Below are 16,187 nucleotides of genomic sequence, written 5' to 3' on the forward strand. Positions count from 1 at the left end.
AAAACACGATCAATTCTTTTAACCAACTTTCATAACCCTTATCGTAAACTTCGTTTTTGTACGCCTCTGTTGTTCCTCGTTTCCCTAATTCAACCAATCTTCCATTCGCCTCGTACTAGTCTTTATTGCGGACATGTTTACTTTCCCCCTGCTTTCGCTGAACCAGAGGACTTCCAGGAGGCCAGAAGTAACTAAATCGACCACTGGGCAGACATCTGCACATTCTAATACAACGTGCTCAATCGGATCCCTATATTTATCGGAGTAAGCACATGCTTCTTCTTCCTTCTTATATCTCGCTCTATAAGTGCGTGTTATAAGGCATCCTGATCTCGCTTCGAAAATTAATGAGCTTCCCTTTGAGCTATCATAAGGTGTTTCTTACCTGATTTCCTTTTTTTTCTCAAGTACTTACTCATGGCCGTCACATATGAGATTATCTCAGCCTTTCTGTTTAACCGCTTGACGTTCTTTGTTGCCATCTTCCTTACCATACAGGTCGCATACTTGCTGGTAAACTTCCTATTTCTTTTCCTCCACTGTGAATAAATGTTTTCCCTGCACAAATACCTGACCACTATCCCAGCTAATTAATTTTTTTCCATATTCCTCAGTCGTTCTTCATAATCAATTTTACTGTGAGCTTCCCTGACTTCACAACTTGCCCAGCCTATATCACACTGCACAGCTTCATGATGAATGTAAAGCGTAGCGCTGCCTGGTGACGCTCACGATGTGTTGTGCGACGATCGCTACCATCTGGCGCCAAGAGCACCGCCAAGCTCGACGAGCGGCTCTAGCAAGACAACTGTCTCATGTACATACGCACTCACCACTTCTCTTATCATCATCATTCATCCCAGTACTCTCACTCCCCTCTTCCCCAGTGCAGAGTAACAGACTATATAGAGCGCACTAGCTCAGGTCGACCTCTCTGTCTTTCCTATCAAAAAATTATATTCTATATATATTCAACGAGTCATGTATAAAAGCCGACGCACTCGACCTGCAACTCAGATCAGGACCAGTTTCCCGCGTGCACGCCGCTCTCATTGATCTCTGCCGTTCGCGGCTCCGCGTTCGCTGCTTCAAGTGTTGCTGCTGTGCGCGTTCGCTCGGTTACGCCGGCGCCGCCGACGCTCGCCGCAGGAATAGGCCACCAGGAGCTGCGCTTTAAATGTTCGGCACGCGCCTTGCATTCTTTTGAAAGCACGGCCAGATGAGCGAGAGCGATGCAGGACCGCCGAGTGCGGTGGTATCGCACACGTGACGTTCGCGTGTGGGTCACATACGATGTGAGCTGTCTGTGCAAATTCAAGATGAGCCAGGTGAAACCCACTTCCAATTTTCTGCTGGGGGTTCCCCCATAATGCGGAAGTTTCTAGAAAATATTAGAGCGCAGCTCTTGGGCGCCCGTTCCTGTGGCGAGCGTCGGCGTAACCGAGCGAACGCGTACAGCGAGGGATCAAAGCGAACGCGGGGCGCAGCGGGGGGGATGAAGGACGCGAGGAGGAAAGCCGAGACGAGCGTGCAGTGCAACAAGGAGGCGGAAAGCGGAGCAGGGTATGGCTATATGCACCATAGTACAATATTTTGACGAAAAGGGTGAGGAGAAAAGCGGATTTCCGGCACGAGGCATGCGGCCAGTGCGAAAACGAAACGCTGCCGTGGGTCTCGGAGCCCCTGTGCACGCGCTATACTTCTCCCGTGGCGCGGCCGCCGCTGTAGAGAATGCGCTCCGTTCGAGCCACGGAGCGCATTCAGAGCGTTCCCGTGTTGACGCTTTCTTTCCGAGCCACGAGCGAGGCAACCGGTGGCCGTCCTTCGTATGCGAAACGAGCTGCCCGAGCGGAGGCTCAGCGCCGCCGCCGAGAGCACCTTGTCCTTGCGGAATAAAATTATTTTGCCACTATATACCGCGAATACAAAACATCAAACAGCTGCGCTCGAAATTCGCGGAGCATCGAATTGTTTCCTCCCCTTGGATATGCTTATTCTCGGTGTATAATTTAGATAGCAAATAATGTTCTTTTTTTTTGGGGGGGGGGGAGGTATTTATATGTGCCGTCATTAAAGGCAGTGCTGGGCAGTATCGAAGATACATGTGTCTTAGATATTATTTTACATATCCTTTACGCATCTTGTATCTTTATTATGATACATCTGGCAAGGCGCGTATCACTATCTGTGTTTCCGATGTTTCAAAGAAATTTTCGTGTATCTTATAAGATACAAGGTACTGCTATCCCTACATCACCGTGCGAAAGTATATAAACGATGGCTGAACTCTGCTTCTGATGCTACTGCCCCTGAACCGCACGAATAAAAGCGTTCTCTTATCTTTCCGTCCTGTGAGGGCAGGCGACGAAGTCTCGACAAGAAACAACCGCGCGAACGCCATCGCGCAGCCAACCTTTTGCTTTCTTGATTTCTTGTCTTTAGTTGCGTCGGTGTCGTGGCGCTCGTAGCCACCGTACTGTGCTGCGTATACGCCAAGCCGTGCGGCCTCTTTCGCGCAAATTCAGATGCCGCTATGGTGTCGTTACTGAAGTTTCTCTTGCGCGATGCTTTGTTACAGAGTCTGAAGAATGCAAGAAGGAGGTTGCCTTGCTTCTTTCACACAGCAGTGATTTCAAGGATCTCGCGGATGTAAGTTTGACTGTTGTGAATCAAAGCGTCGATGGTGCTGCTTCCAGTAGACTTGTGCGTAAGGCAGCTACGTTGTGTACGTGATTGTTGCTCGCAATTACAAAAAGCAATTTTTTGGACTACGTTACATGTGTAAACGGTAATCCGTTTAAGGACAAGGCAAAACTCCGCGGCGACATTTTCGCCATCGTGCACAGGCTTCTTATTGGTGTTCTTGTAATTAGACGGCGACCCGCTGGCTGGTCGGCAAGCAGAGCCGCGACTCTCAATTACAAAAGCGACAAGCAAAAGCAGCTGACAGCGCAGAGTATAAAGAGTTCTCATGTTAAGCAGCTAAGGCAACTCCCGAATAAATTGTTTTGAATTAAAGTTGTACTCTGAGCAAGACCGACATTTTGAGATAACATACATTTCGTTAAAATGAAACAAGGTTGGTCGGAGCTAAGAAATTTCCAAGCAAACATTTTGTGCATACGATTTGGTGCTACATTATATAGGTGCATAAGAAATTTGTGAATGTATCGAAATATCTTAGGATACATATGTCATACAGGATACAATAATTGCGGTAGTATCTTGCATCTGTATCTGAAATACTTTGACCGAGTATCTTGTATCGTACGTATCACGATACAAATGCAAATTATCGTTCCTCAGCCGTGACTAAAGGTTCAAGGGACACTAAAAAACACTATTGGTTTAGGTACATGTAGATGTATTCTTTCAAAACTGTTTCCGTCAATTTCGAACTAAGAGGTTGGTTGCTAAAAAATAAAATGCGCAACTTCATCTTTTAAAGAAATTGCGCGCGTGGGCACTTCAGTATGACGTCATGTATTTCGAAGTACTTATTTCGTGTTTCGGTCGTTGTGATTCAGTGAAAAAAATTCCATTCTGACTTTACAGTAAAGGAAGCTAACTGGTCGCAAGAAGACGTGGCCATACAGCGGGTGCGACGAAGGCGTCGTCGTCACACGTCCTTCCGTCTCCCGAACAACGCTAACCCCCCATGGTTAACGCCACAATAATTTGTAGGCATCGATGGCGTTAGACGCGTATAACGCTATTCCCAGTAAAGATGCTTCCGTAAATATATTTTTTTCCACTCTACGTTACCTTTAGGCAAAACATTAGAAACAGCTCGCACAGCTGTAACTGAATTGTTCAGGGTACCTTTCAAGCGCGCAGATTCGTGAGTGAGCGTGAACTCCTGTTCGCTTGCGGGCGACAGAAGGCTTGTGCTCGCCGCCTCAGGCCGCTCGGAGTCTCGCGTCCTCGGCTTCTTCTTGGAGCGTCGCCTGGTCCGCGGCTTCTTCTTGCGGATCCGCGAGCGGCTCGTAGCGGACGCGTGGGTGCCGCTCTCCTGGGCGCTCTCGTGCACGGAATCGCGCTTCTCCCGTTTCCCCATCGGGTAGCAGTCGCTGAGGGCGGCGTCGGGTGTGGACGGGTTCATGCTTGCGAAACGGTTGCTGCCTATGCTGGGACTATGGCGGCATCACGGCCTCCTTCTTCTGCGGAGTTATGGCACATACCCACAGCGGGAGAGCTGCCAAGAAAAGGAGCAAAATGTGTAATGTAAGCTTGCGGTTGATTAAAAATAAAATAAAATTTGACACGACAGGAAAGATCCGTCAAATTCACGCGAAGCACCTAAATGTATGTACGTCGGACGTACATGCCATATATTTGTAATTGCCGAAGCACGCTGGACTGATCCACTGTGAGCTTTCTGCACGTTGCATGTGACGATAGTGTGCTACGCCTAGTTCCACGCGCACATGCATACTTCGTCCCAAACAACTACAAGCCCACCAGATCTGCACTGCATGGCGACGCTGGTACACAGATCTGCACGCTCAGATCTGCACCAGCGAACGACAGGTACTTCCTTTGTTTCAGCGTTCCACCGAGCTATGCGTCCAGAGCTCAGCGCTTTGTGTTCGTGATCTTATTGGGCATTCTACTATCAGTTACAAGGAATAACTAAGGAAAGCATGACGACCGTGTCATGACCGCGTTAATGTCAACAGCAGCAACATCGTCTGTGGTGTGATAGCGGCTTATCACGTAAATAATTTTGCGTGGCAAACGCGAGCGTTGAACTCAGGCGCGAGTGCTGTGGAAAAATAGACCTCGTAAAGAAGGCACGGCGTGGGCTGCGCGCGCCGCAACGGAGCACGCAGCCCACGCGAGGACAGGCTCGCGACGGCATCGTGGCCTTTGTGCAATCGCGGGGCAGCGTAAGCCTTTGAAAGGGCCGAAACCTTCACTTTGCGCCGTAGATATCCAAACCTGTACAAACGAGCTGTCTAATTCCGACAGCAAAATTTATTTCAATATACGACGGCCTGTGAGAGCAGCGCTGACACCGCACATTGTACCTGAGCTGTCTTAGGTGGGTGAGTACGTTGTCTGCTACTTCTCATTATTTTTTTATTTCATAAATTGTATATCTTTGTTTTTCGCGCATAAGGCCACTGCTTTAGTAAACGTTCTCATTCTCTCTCCCTTTCTCTCTCTCTCTCTCTCTCTCTCTCTCTCTCTATATATATATATATATATATATATATATATATATATATATATATATATATATATATATATATATATATATATATATATATATAATTCAGCGAATGGGCAGAGAACAAATGATCGTTTTCCCTCTTGGTACATCTACATTCGATTGGTCACTTCGAGCGCTCGACAGCACTCTGAAAGTGCCGTTTACACTTGGCTGGTAACAAATCGAGCTCTCGGAACACATTCTCCTGGCTCATAGGAAGCGCCGCGCTCTCGTTCAGAGCGCTAGAAGCGCTCTCACCTTCGAACTGGGAGTGCTACCTAGATCCGACACAACTTCAATCACGTGGCCCTTCGATTTGTCTGGAATACGCTCAAAGTTTGGTTTAGACGTGTTTCTCAGGCTGCAATATCGAGAGGCATCGTTGCAAGCCAAGTCAGTATAGGAACCAGTCCAATGTGCCATTAGTTTCGGAGATACTTCCTGCACGAAATATTGATGCTGAACAACTCGTATATATGTGGCAGCAGATTTAAATTTCTTCCTTAGATGCACCAAAGCTGTGGGCATTTTGATAAACTTCTTGGGTGCCTTATGTAAGTTTTCCTTTTTTTTTTTGCTTCGCATCTGCATGAGGTATATGGTAAACCGAAGATTAAGCGTTCAGCTTCGTGAGTCGGCGAGTACGGCTTTTGCTTCTGTCATGTTATCAATGCAAGTAGCATACGCACCTGTAGCTGATTAGGTCACAAGAAACGGGTGTCTCGCGCAATGTGCAATGATAGAGCTAGAGAATAAACGCCAAACCTCAGGACGCAAAGCCGTGGATTTGTGCAAGGACGTCAGACGGGCATCAACAAATGAGCAGAAAACTAAGCAATATTGATTTTAAATAAAATGGACTAAGAATGAGAGGACAAGTGAAACAACCCATAAAACTTAAAACCGCATTATTATTTTACGTTCTGGCCGAGAAATCGAAGTTGCGTGGGCGCATTCCAATGGAACCTTCAGGCTCATTTTCAAGGTGTTTGTTACTGCTGTTTATTGTATGGTGTATCCCATCGCAACACACTTCGGATCTCAATTGTTTCCAGAGCCACCTGCTGCTACGTTTATCCAGTATTTGTGAGTCTGTCAACCTGGCTCGATATGTCACACAATATGAACAGTTACTGAGAGGCTGATTTACTCAACGGTTATTCAAGATGGCACAGTGAGAAAAAATGGAACCCTTATGACGCAGTTGGCCAGTTACTAAGAGATAAAGTTTATGGCGTAGGTACGGCCAATACAGCGGCATGAACCGTAAGATGAATGCGTACCAACTAGATCAGTTTTCAATTCTAATGCAGGCACACATGCATACAGTAAAGGGAGTGAAGTTTCAAAAAAAAAATGCTAATCGCATTAAAAAGAGAATCAGAGAAAGTTCACTACAGTTTCTGCAGCGTTGGCTTACTTCAAGCACTCGAAGCAGCTCGTTTATTAAATACATGAGTCATTTTCCATGCATACCCCAATAAGTCCCATTTCACATAAATATTAGGTCATTATCTATTAGAATAACTCTCAGATTGTATTGTACAAGTGCTTCAGTTAACTTAAACCAAGTATTAAAACGAACAAACATCGACGTATTGTTCTGAGCCATATGAAGCGCGTCATTATATTTTTTCCCATTGGTCAGGCTGGGTAATTAGCAAAGATTGCCTAATTAAGTTTTTCAATAACTCTAGCGAACAATCTTCAATACAAGAGTTGTAGCGCTAACTACCTTGTTAAAATTTTTCCATCATTTTTCCAGCGCGATATAATATATATATATATATATATATATATATATATATATATATATATATATATATATATATATTGTTACGTCCAAGCGCGTCAAACGGATGCGGGGATCAAGAAGAGAGGGGAAGAGGAGAACGAAGACTGTGCAGCGGCCATATTCCTGTTCGTAGCCTGCCGTTCCTGCTCTCGCACGCCTGCATAAACCCCTTTTCCCCGTGCTTGTAACAAATTGGTGGACGGTGCGGGGTACACCTCGTAACCACGGAGCCTACGCTGCTACAACTACGCCGAAGCCGTCGACTTGCCGGACTTCCGCCACCATCACCTGACATGACTGAATACGCCTGCCAGATTCCCGAAGGTTCTGACGCGGCTTCAAGGCCAGCACCTGGCGTTCCGTCGCAATACTACCGGGTGCCACTCACTTTCGGAGGAAAAGCCGGAGAAGATGTCGACGAGTGGCTCACAAACTACCGAAGGGTGAGCCGATCTAATGGTTGGAACTCGACCGCACAGTTGTCAAATGTTGTGTTTTCCCTTACCGACACAGCACTCGTCTGGTATGAGAATCACGAAGACACGCTCACTTCATGGGAGCTTTTCGTAGAGGAGCTCAGAGCGTGTTTTGGAGACTCTAGCGCAAAAAAGAAACGCGCCGAACAGACGCTTTCGCAAAGAGCTCAGACTCCCGGCGAGACCCGTACGACTTATATCGAAGAAGTGCTGAAACTGTGCAAAGTAGTGAACTCTCAAATGTCTGAAGAGGACAAAGTTGGACATTTGTTGAAAGGTATAGCCGAAGACGTCTACAATTTTTTGATCGGCAAAGAAAGCTTGGATTCCGTGTCTGACGTCATTCGCCACTGCAGGACCTTTGAGACGCTGAAGATGCGACGGATAATACCGAAGTTTGGTCGCCTGGCTAATGTCACAACGGTGGCAAGTGTAGACCCGAGTTCGTGTGTTGACCTTCCATCAACAATACGGCAGATTGTTCGCGAAGAGTTGCTCCATCGGGAAGAGATGTACCGTTGCACACCCGGCATCGCTGGTGCGTACTTACCACACGAGATGCGAAACACGGCCGTTTCGACCGCATGACAACCCACGGTTCACTCAGCGACCGTCGAGTATAGGTCTACCCCACAAACGAGAGGGACCCTGAGCTATCAAGATCATGACTACGACCAACGCCCTCGCCTCACGCACGCCTCCGGGCGGCTGATGCCTGGCCATGATGAATGGGACCCACCTGCTGGCTATGCTGTCGACAGCAACATGCGTGACTACGTGCAAGAACATCGAAATTTGCGGCATCTGCCGGTGCGTTTCCAATGCGGTGTCGCGGGCCACATAGCGAGATTTTGCAATCGTCGCCCAACAACGTGGAATCGTCGATCGGGGTCTTCAACAAGGACCACACCTCCTACGAGGACAACTCAACAGCCATGCACCACCTCTTGGTCAGCTGGCGTCCCTCCTGGCAACGATTACTGGCAGAGAAGCTTCCGGAGCCGCTCGCCGGCATCTGACAGGAGTTTGACGCCACCGCCAACTTCTCGTGCACCGCGTTTACGTCAATCTCCATCGCTAGTGCGCCGCTCAGCCTCGCCTTCACAACCGGAAAACTAGCTAGCGCGGCCGATGGGGGTGAGGCCGCTCGACACGTGCTATCGACAGAAATGCCCCCTGCAGTTGCTATGATTAAGAACAAAGTGCATGTACTTGTGGATGGTGTTCCTACAATGGCTTTGGGCAACCAGCGCTGAAGCTTCACGTGCCGACAGCAGCGCCGTAACACACAGCCTAGCGAGCGGTAGGCACAGTTTCCAGTAGCACACGCAGTGATTTCGTGTCAGCAAATTCGCCGATTGTCTTGAGTCACGCTTTTCACGGCTCCTCAAATGGCAGGGAACCGACGTGCTAGGACGTAGCAGCGCATGCGCTCTACGCAGCGCGCATGGCCATGGACAGAACTTGGCTGGCCGCATCGGGCTAGGCAAACATTGATACAGGCGCACGTTTCTTATCGTTAAATATGTCATGCCATCTTCGTAGCCTCCCTATCGGACGGTTTCAGCATATTTTAGTAACGCATGAAAAATGTCGTAGCGCCTCCTGGCCAGCGCTGGTTCCCCTTAGTGGATACCGGGGCAACTGTATCCGTAATGAGTCTCGGTTTTAAAGGTCGGTTGGGGTGCAAAGTTGTATTTCCGTGGGACCAGGCTGCAACGTTTTGTGGAGTGAGCGGCGAGTCGTTGCGCCCTGTTTGTGTGTGCACTGCTGAAGTGTCCTTGGCTGGTGGAGTTTTCGCGACGGAGGTTATAGTTATTCCCCGATCGACGCACGAAGTGATTTTGGGCATCGACTTTTTGCGGCAGTGTGGTGCGACCGTTGATTGTCGCACGGGGGAAGTTTGCGTCGATGGCCATGTTTCGTCCGGGCTCTTAGAGGAGACTTGCAGTCAAGGTGAACTTTGTGTGTCTGCAGATACTGTTGTGCCTGCGTCCACCTCGGTGTGCGTGCCGGTTGTATGTCGCGGTGCAGTTCCAGACAGTTTCGATGCCTCCGTTGAGCCAATACATCTAAATTGTGTGAAGAAGAACGTTTTTGTCCCTCATTGTGTGGTATCCATCGGCAACGGGCGTGCGGCTTGTGGACGGCCAACTGCTCGGCAGAACCCGTCCTGCTTCCAGACGGCTTGAAACTCGCCTACTTTACAGAATACACGTCTTCGTCCGTAGCCGTACTAACAGACTCGCCGTGTGAACCTGCTGACCTTCGCCAAGTCTCAGACAAAAAGCTTCTGTCTATGATAAACAAGTCGCTCAGCACAAGGGAGCGCCATACCTTGGTGGATACGCTTTCTAAGCATCTGTCAGTGTTTGACTTTGCGCAGCCGGACAAAGCGTTCCCGATTCCCGAGTCACGAACGCGCCATACTATCGATACGGGATCTGCGCGCCCGATCAGGCAAAAGCCTTATCGCGTGTCGCCTAACGAGCGCAAGATAATCGGGGAACAAGTGAGTGACATGATGAAAAATGGGATAATACAAGAGTCCTCGAGTCCTTGGGCAGCTCCGGTCATACTCGTCAGAAAAAAAAGACGGTAACTGGAGATTTTGCGTCGATTATCGAAGATTAAACGCCGTGACTAAGAAGGATGTCTACCCGCTGCCCCGGATTGATGATGCAATCGTTTGCCTTCATTCGGCCTCTTATTTTTCTTCAGTGGACCTGCGCTCAGGATATTGGCAAATCCAGATACACCCGAAACACAGAGAGAAAACAGCCTTCATAACCCCGGATGGATTATTCGAATTCAATGTGATGCCATTTGGGTTGTGCAACGCTCCAGCAACCTTTGAAAGGTTCATGGACACCATTCTGCGTGGGTTAAAATGGAACATCTGCATGTGCTATCTTGACGACGTTGTTATATTCGGGCGCACATTCAATGAGCACAATACGCGCCTGGATATTGTCCTCGACTGCATCAAAAACGCCGGCCTGGTTCTGAACTCCAAGAAATGTAAATTTGGTGACCGTCAAACCCTTGTGCTGGGTCATCTTGTTGACAAAGACGGTATCCGGCCTGATCCCGTCAAGACGGCAGCTGTCGAGGCATTCAGTGCACCGCAGTCCGTGAAGCAACTTCGTAGTTTTCTGGGTCTTTGCTCTTACTTTCGCCGATTTATTCCTGGTTTTGCTGACGTCGCTTATCCTCTGACAAATCTGCTACATAAAGACGCACGGTTTGAGTGGACACCCGAGTGCGATTCTGCATTTCGTCAGCTGAAGTTCCTGTTAACCTCTCGACCTATCCTTCGCCACTTCAATCCTACTGCGCCGACAGAAATCCACACAGATGCTAGTGGCGTTGGTCTGGGTGCCGTATTGGTCCAACGCTATGACGACCGTCAGCACGTGATTGCTTATGCAAGCCGCTCATTAAGCAAACCTGAACGGAATTAAACGGTGACAGAGCAAGAATGCCTCGCTGTAATCTTTGCGGTTCAGCGATTTCGCTCGTACTTGTACGGACGCCCATTCCAAGTCATCAGACCACCATTCCCTGTGCTGGCTCGTGAACCTTCGCGACCCTTGTGGTCGCCTTGCGCGCTGGGCTTTGAGGTTGCAGGAATATAACTTCACTGTTTCCTACAAGAGTGTCCGAAAACACGCGGACGCAGACTGCCTTTCCCGTATGCCGCTTGCCACGACGGACTGCGACGCAGACGATTTTGATCATCTCGTCGCTTCTGTGACACCCGCTTTTCCAGATATCGATGCGTTCAAAACAGAGCAACGGACAGACACTAAATTGGAGCCACTCTTTACTTCTGCCCATTCAAGTGCAACAAGCAGCTACTGTGTACGTGACGGACTCCTGTACAAAAAGAACTACTCAAGCACGGGTGCACACTTCCTTCTAGTGGTGCCGGAGCGTCTCCGGCCAGCAATCCTTCAGGCTATGCACGATGACCCTACCTCCGGGTACTTAGGCACTGTGCGCACACTTTATCGCATTCAAGAACGCTTTTACTGGCCCCGGATGCGACATTCGGTTGAGTTTTATGTCGCCAGCTGCATACAGTGCCAACGTCGGAAACGCCCAACCACTGCCCCATCTGGTCTCCTTCAACCTGTGCCGCCTTCCAGCTCACCCTTTCGGCAAGTTGGAATTGATCTGTTAGGCCCTTTTCCAAAGTCATCTAAGGGGAACCGCTGGATAATTGACTGCGCCGACTATTTCACACGCTATTGCGAGACGGCGGCTATACCATCAGCAACTGCCACCGAAGTGTCGCTTTTCTTACTTCACGCTATTGTTCTACGACATGGACCACCTGGTGTTATCATAAGTGACCGGGGACGTCAATTCACGGCGGATATAGTGGAAGAGCTTGCGCGTTTGTGTCACTCGCACCTCAGGCACTCGACGCCATATCATCCGCAAACGAACGGCCTCACTGAGCGCACTAATCGAACGATCACAAATATGCTTTCCGTGTATGTTGCGTCCGATCACAAGAATTGGGATGAAGTTCTACCGTTTATTACTTACGCATATAACACCGCCAAGCACGAGACAACCGGCTACAGCCCCTTCTTCCTTCTATATGCTCGGCCGCCCCGGTATACGCTCGACACTGTCCTCCCTTTTTACCACCACGACAATCCTACGGTCGCCGATACGCTGTGCCTCGCTGAGGAGGCTCGGAGACTTGCGCGTCTTCGGACTTTGGCATCACAAGAAAACTCCAAAGCCCGCTACGACGCACGACATCGGCCAGTTACATATAACCCTGGTGATCTCGTTTGGCTTTGGACTCCCACAAGGAAGCGCGGTTTGTGTCAAAAGCTGCTGGCAAACTACGATGGACCGTATGTTGTCATCGACAAAGTCAGCGAAGTGAACTATACTCTCGCGCGCCTCACGAACACTGGTAGACGTTCTGCTAGGACACACGTCGCGCATGTCGCATGGTTGAAATCATGCACGCCACGACAAGCTAGTTGACTCGCCCAGGGGGCTTTGTCTGCGAGGGGAGGTATGTTACGTCCAAGCGCGTCAAAGGGACGCGGGGATCAAGAAGAGAGGGGAAGAGGAGAACGAAGACTGTGCAGCGGCCATTCCTGTTGTTCGTAGCCTGCCGTTCCTGCTCTCGCACGCCTGAATAAACCCCTTTTCCCCGTGCTTGTAACAATATATATATACCAGGTTACTGCCGGCTATGCCGCCGCGCTTTTAGTGCCCTCAAACGAAAGTTGAATGAAATAGAAAAGGCTGCTCCGCGCACAGAGATCGATTGAACAAGGAAGGAAGGAATTTGAACAAGGGAAGGAAGGAAGGAGGAAATAAAGAGAGAAGGCATGTATGTTAACCAGGAGTGCAGCTGTCAATGACTGAGATAGACTTACGTTAAGCGACAAAAGGGGCGTACCGTTGTAAGAAAACAATTCAACGAAAAAGCGGACACCATGTGCGAATGCGATATTGGACTGGAAGCAGCATATGACGCAGCGCAGACATTTTTTACAACGAAGCTGTTTATGCGGACCCTGTGCAGTCATTGTCGGACTTCGCTAAAAAGGGGCCACGTAACCTAGCGGGAGGGGAAAAGGGGAGCTCAACAGTGGGGAAAGGGATTGGCGTGACCTGTTCCTTTCTGTGAAAATGCTAGCTTATACGCGTAGTGCACCGCCTATAGAGGCACCGCTGATAGCCACCTAGCGGGCGCTTCCAACAGTAGGCCCGGGAGCAGTAGCAGGCGAGAAACCTTTGCAGCAAGGATGACTGAAGTTCGCGGCTGCGATTTCTCCTTTGTTCGGGTGCCAGACTGCTTCTTCTGCGGTGACAGCTGTAGGGAAGACTCTGGCCTCTGTGGGAGCGGGTACGAACACGATGTTACCGGTGTTTGGGACAACCCGGTCCACACGCGTGCCAGGTGCGTCCCGCAGACAAACGCCATGGACCCCATTTACACGAAGTAGAGCTCAAGTTAAGTAGCCGCTAAATTATGTTGAGTAATGCGATTTCTCGTTCGTTTTTTTTATTCCAAACTTGCCGTAATGCTGCTTCTGTACCTCAATAGTAAGCAGCCGTCGTTAATGCAGACTTATATCGCAAACAAATCAGCACGGATGTCTGCACTTGCCGTTGTGATCTTTCTGCCAATGAATACATGCGACATCGCCGAATAAGTGCCGTCAAATCCACCTCAAGAAGAGTAATTGCCAATTTGTTGATGGAAACGCGTACACTAGTCAACGAAGTCGCCAAACACAAGGATTAATAAGAGCGCGTTTTGGCGCTATATACGGCCGATGCAACACGCCGATGAAGTGCCATTCCCGCTGCAGCTTTTGCAATTTCGAATTCCCCAAGGAAGCGGCTTGGACACGTACAAAGCTAAAGTCTAATTAACATTTTAGTAGTTTAAAAAAAAAATTTACTGGAGAGAGGTGCCACATGGTATATATAAAGGCCTGCAGAGCAGCACCAGTCAAAGTAGATGAGCGCTGGCGGCAAGGCCGGGTTTAGTCCATTGCGGCGTAAGCATAATAAGAGAGAATTCAGTTGAGTACAAAATTCATATGCAAAAAGTGACTACGCTGTGAAACAAATCACTTGGCGCGTTAAGTCTGCTCAGACAGCATCGAGGTATGATGACTTCCCAAACGTGACGCGAACTTTTCAGTGAAAATAGAATAAAAATACCATATGCCGCAATTATTAGCAATTCTCGCCCTGAACTACCTATTTTCTAAACATACGTAAAAAACAAAGAAAAATTATGGGGTTTTACGTGCCAAAACCACTTTCTGATTATGAGGCACGCCGTAGTGGAGGACTCCGAAAATTTCGACCACCTGGGGTTCTTTAACGCGCACCGAAATCTAAGTACACGGGTGTTTTCGCATTTCGCCCCCATCTAAATGTGGCCGCCGTGGCCGGGATTCGATCCCGCGACGTCGTGCTCAGCAGCCAGACACCATAGCCACTGAGCAACCACGGCGGGTTACGTAAAAAACACTATGTCTAAGGTGCCCTGGGGTGACAAGAATAAAGCTGTTAAAGAAGCACTTACTTGGCATCATTCCGATAAGACAGCGTCATTTAGACCCTTTGCAAAGGAGGCAGGGTGAAAATCTCGCACGTAAAAAAAAAATCAACAGTTATGCATGAAGCAACAGTTCAACATGCGCGAAGCCACACATAAAATCGATGCAAAAACATGAAGTGCGCGACAGCTGGTGCGAAGATATACCGGGTCGCATAAAACCAACAATTTCAGTTCTTGCAAGCTTCAGTAGCTTTAACGTAAACCCGCCGTGGTTGCTCAGTGGCTATGGTGTTGGGCTGCTGAGCACGAGGTCGCGGGATCGAATCCCGGCATCGGCGGCCGCATTTCGATGGGGGCGAAATGCGAAAACACCAGTGTACTTGGATTTAGCTACACGTTAAAGAACCCCAGGCGGTCAAAATTTCCGGAGTCCTCCACTACGGCGTGCCTCATAATCAGAAAGTGGTTTTGGCACGTAAAACCTCATAATTAATTCAGCTTTAACTAAGAACACAATGCGCTCGTGCAGTCATGCTGCGCTAGCCTAACGCGGTAAAGAAGCGGCAAACGGCATTCAGAACTTTAGCGAAACGCCTTTAAACCGCATGCTGCACTGCAGACGAACTTCGTCGCTTACGTGTCCAACTATGATCGAGTGGAAAAAAAACACCAACGCGACAAAGGAAAGGATGAGAACAAAAAATTTCCCGCCGAGGCGACGATCCATTGCTATACCGTTGCTCCCGCGGATGAGGCTTTGCGGGAAATGATTAGAACCGTATCGCCGGCACGTTTTCGCCGTTATTTGAGCCGCCCCCACCCTGCAACAATTCTTCGACATTCCTTGAAGCTTTGGCCACCACACACATCCGAAGGGTGTTACTTATTTTGCTCTGAAAACGTGAATAAGAGAAGCACGATCAATGACGCAGCAAACTACGGCGCGCGGCGGGCTCCTCTCCCGTGTGTTCTGCGCAAGGCCGACACCAGTGGCGCGTCCATCGGCGCGCACTTATACGCGCATACGCGAATCTTATGCCCCAACCACTGGCACGCGCTGGAAAGCTTCGGCGCGCGCCGAAGGGTCAAATGCGTCAAAGCGTCGGTCGGGAACTCGGCGAAGCGGAACGTCGCGCAGCGATTATGTCCACTGTCGATGCTAGAAGTTTGCCGACGCGCGGCGAAGCTGCGCCGGCGTGCACCAATGAGAGGCTGCGACGCCTCGCAGGCGTCAACCAATCGGAGGCTGCGGAGCCTCCGGCTGCTAGGCCTGTAATGGCCGACCGTACGAAGGCGCCCGGCACCAACGATCGTCCGAGTTTTTTGAACGCACGACGCGCGCGACAGTGTTCCTGAAAGACAGTGTTGTAGTAGTAGGCCGACAACGACACGACCGACCGACCGACCGACGACCGTGGGTTGTGGCAGTGCGACGTGGATCCGAAGCGACTTCGAACGACGCCGACTAATCCAACCTGCCCACTGGGTTCCGCCGGGCTCGGTACGATCGTCTGCTAAAACAGCCAACCAAATCACGATTGCCGCAACGTCTGTGCTTGTATGTGCATTTTGTTGTGCTCAAAACGAATGGAAACACGTTTACGAGCTCCGAAGTCTGGATTATCAACACTCGCCTATCGC

The 16,187-nt window shown here is 49.4% G+C and overlaps 1 protein-coding gene and 1 long non-coding RNA gene across 7 annotated transcripts in view; one reads left to right on the top strand and one right to left on the bottom strand.

The window, feature by feature from the left end:
* The window catches only part of LOC135913596 (uncharacterized), a 48,835-nt gene that overhangs the window by 32,285 nt on the left and 363 nt on the right, over positions 1–16,187 (bottom strand). The window contains exons 1-2 of one of the 3 annotated variants that reach the window (XM_065446111.2): positions 4,325–4,537; positions 3,823–4,195 (exon numbers count right to left, since the gene is read on the bottom strand). In XM_065446111.2, coding sequence (XP_065302183.2) covers positions 3,823–4,102 — 280 coding nt within the window. In that variant the 5' untranslated portion in view covers positions 4,103–4,195; positions 4,325–4,537. Of the gene's footprint in view, positions 1–3,822; positions 4,196–4,324; positions 4,538–16,187 lie in introns of those variants that run through there. The other 2 variants (XM_065446110.2, XM_070537842.1) reach the window with 2 other exon arrangements.
* The window catches only part of LOC135913600 (uncharacterized), a 41,956-nt gene that overhangs the window by 17,320 nt on the left and 8,449 nt on the right, over positions 1–16,187 (top strand). Inside the window, exons 5-6 of one of the 4 annotated variants that reach the window (XR_011514169.1) lie at positions 2,579–2,649; positions 3,556–3,689. The exons of 1 other annotated variant lie outside the window; for it this stretch is intronic. This is a non-coding gene — a long non-coding RNA (uncharacterized lncRNA). Of the gene's footprint in view, positions 1–166; positions 202–2,578; positions 2,977–3,555; positions 3,690–16,187 lie in introns of those variants that run through there. 2 more of the 4 variants (XR_011514168.1, XR_011514171.1) reach the window with 2 other exon arrangements.

This window comes from Dermacentor albipictus, chromosome 4, assembly GCF_038994185.2.
Source record: "Dermacentor albipictus isolate Rhodes 1998 colony chromosome 4, USDA_Dalb.pri_finalv2, whole genome shotgun sequence".
NCBI lineage: Eukaryota > Metazoa > Arthropoda > Arachnida > Ixodida > Ixodidae > Dermacentor > Dermacentor albipictus.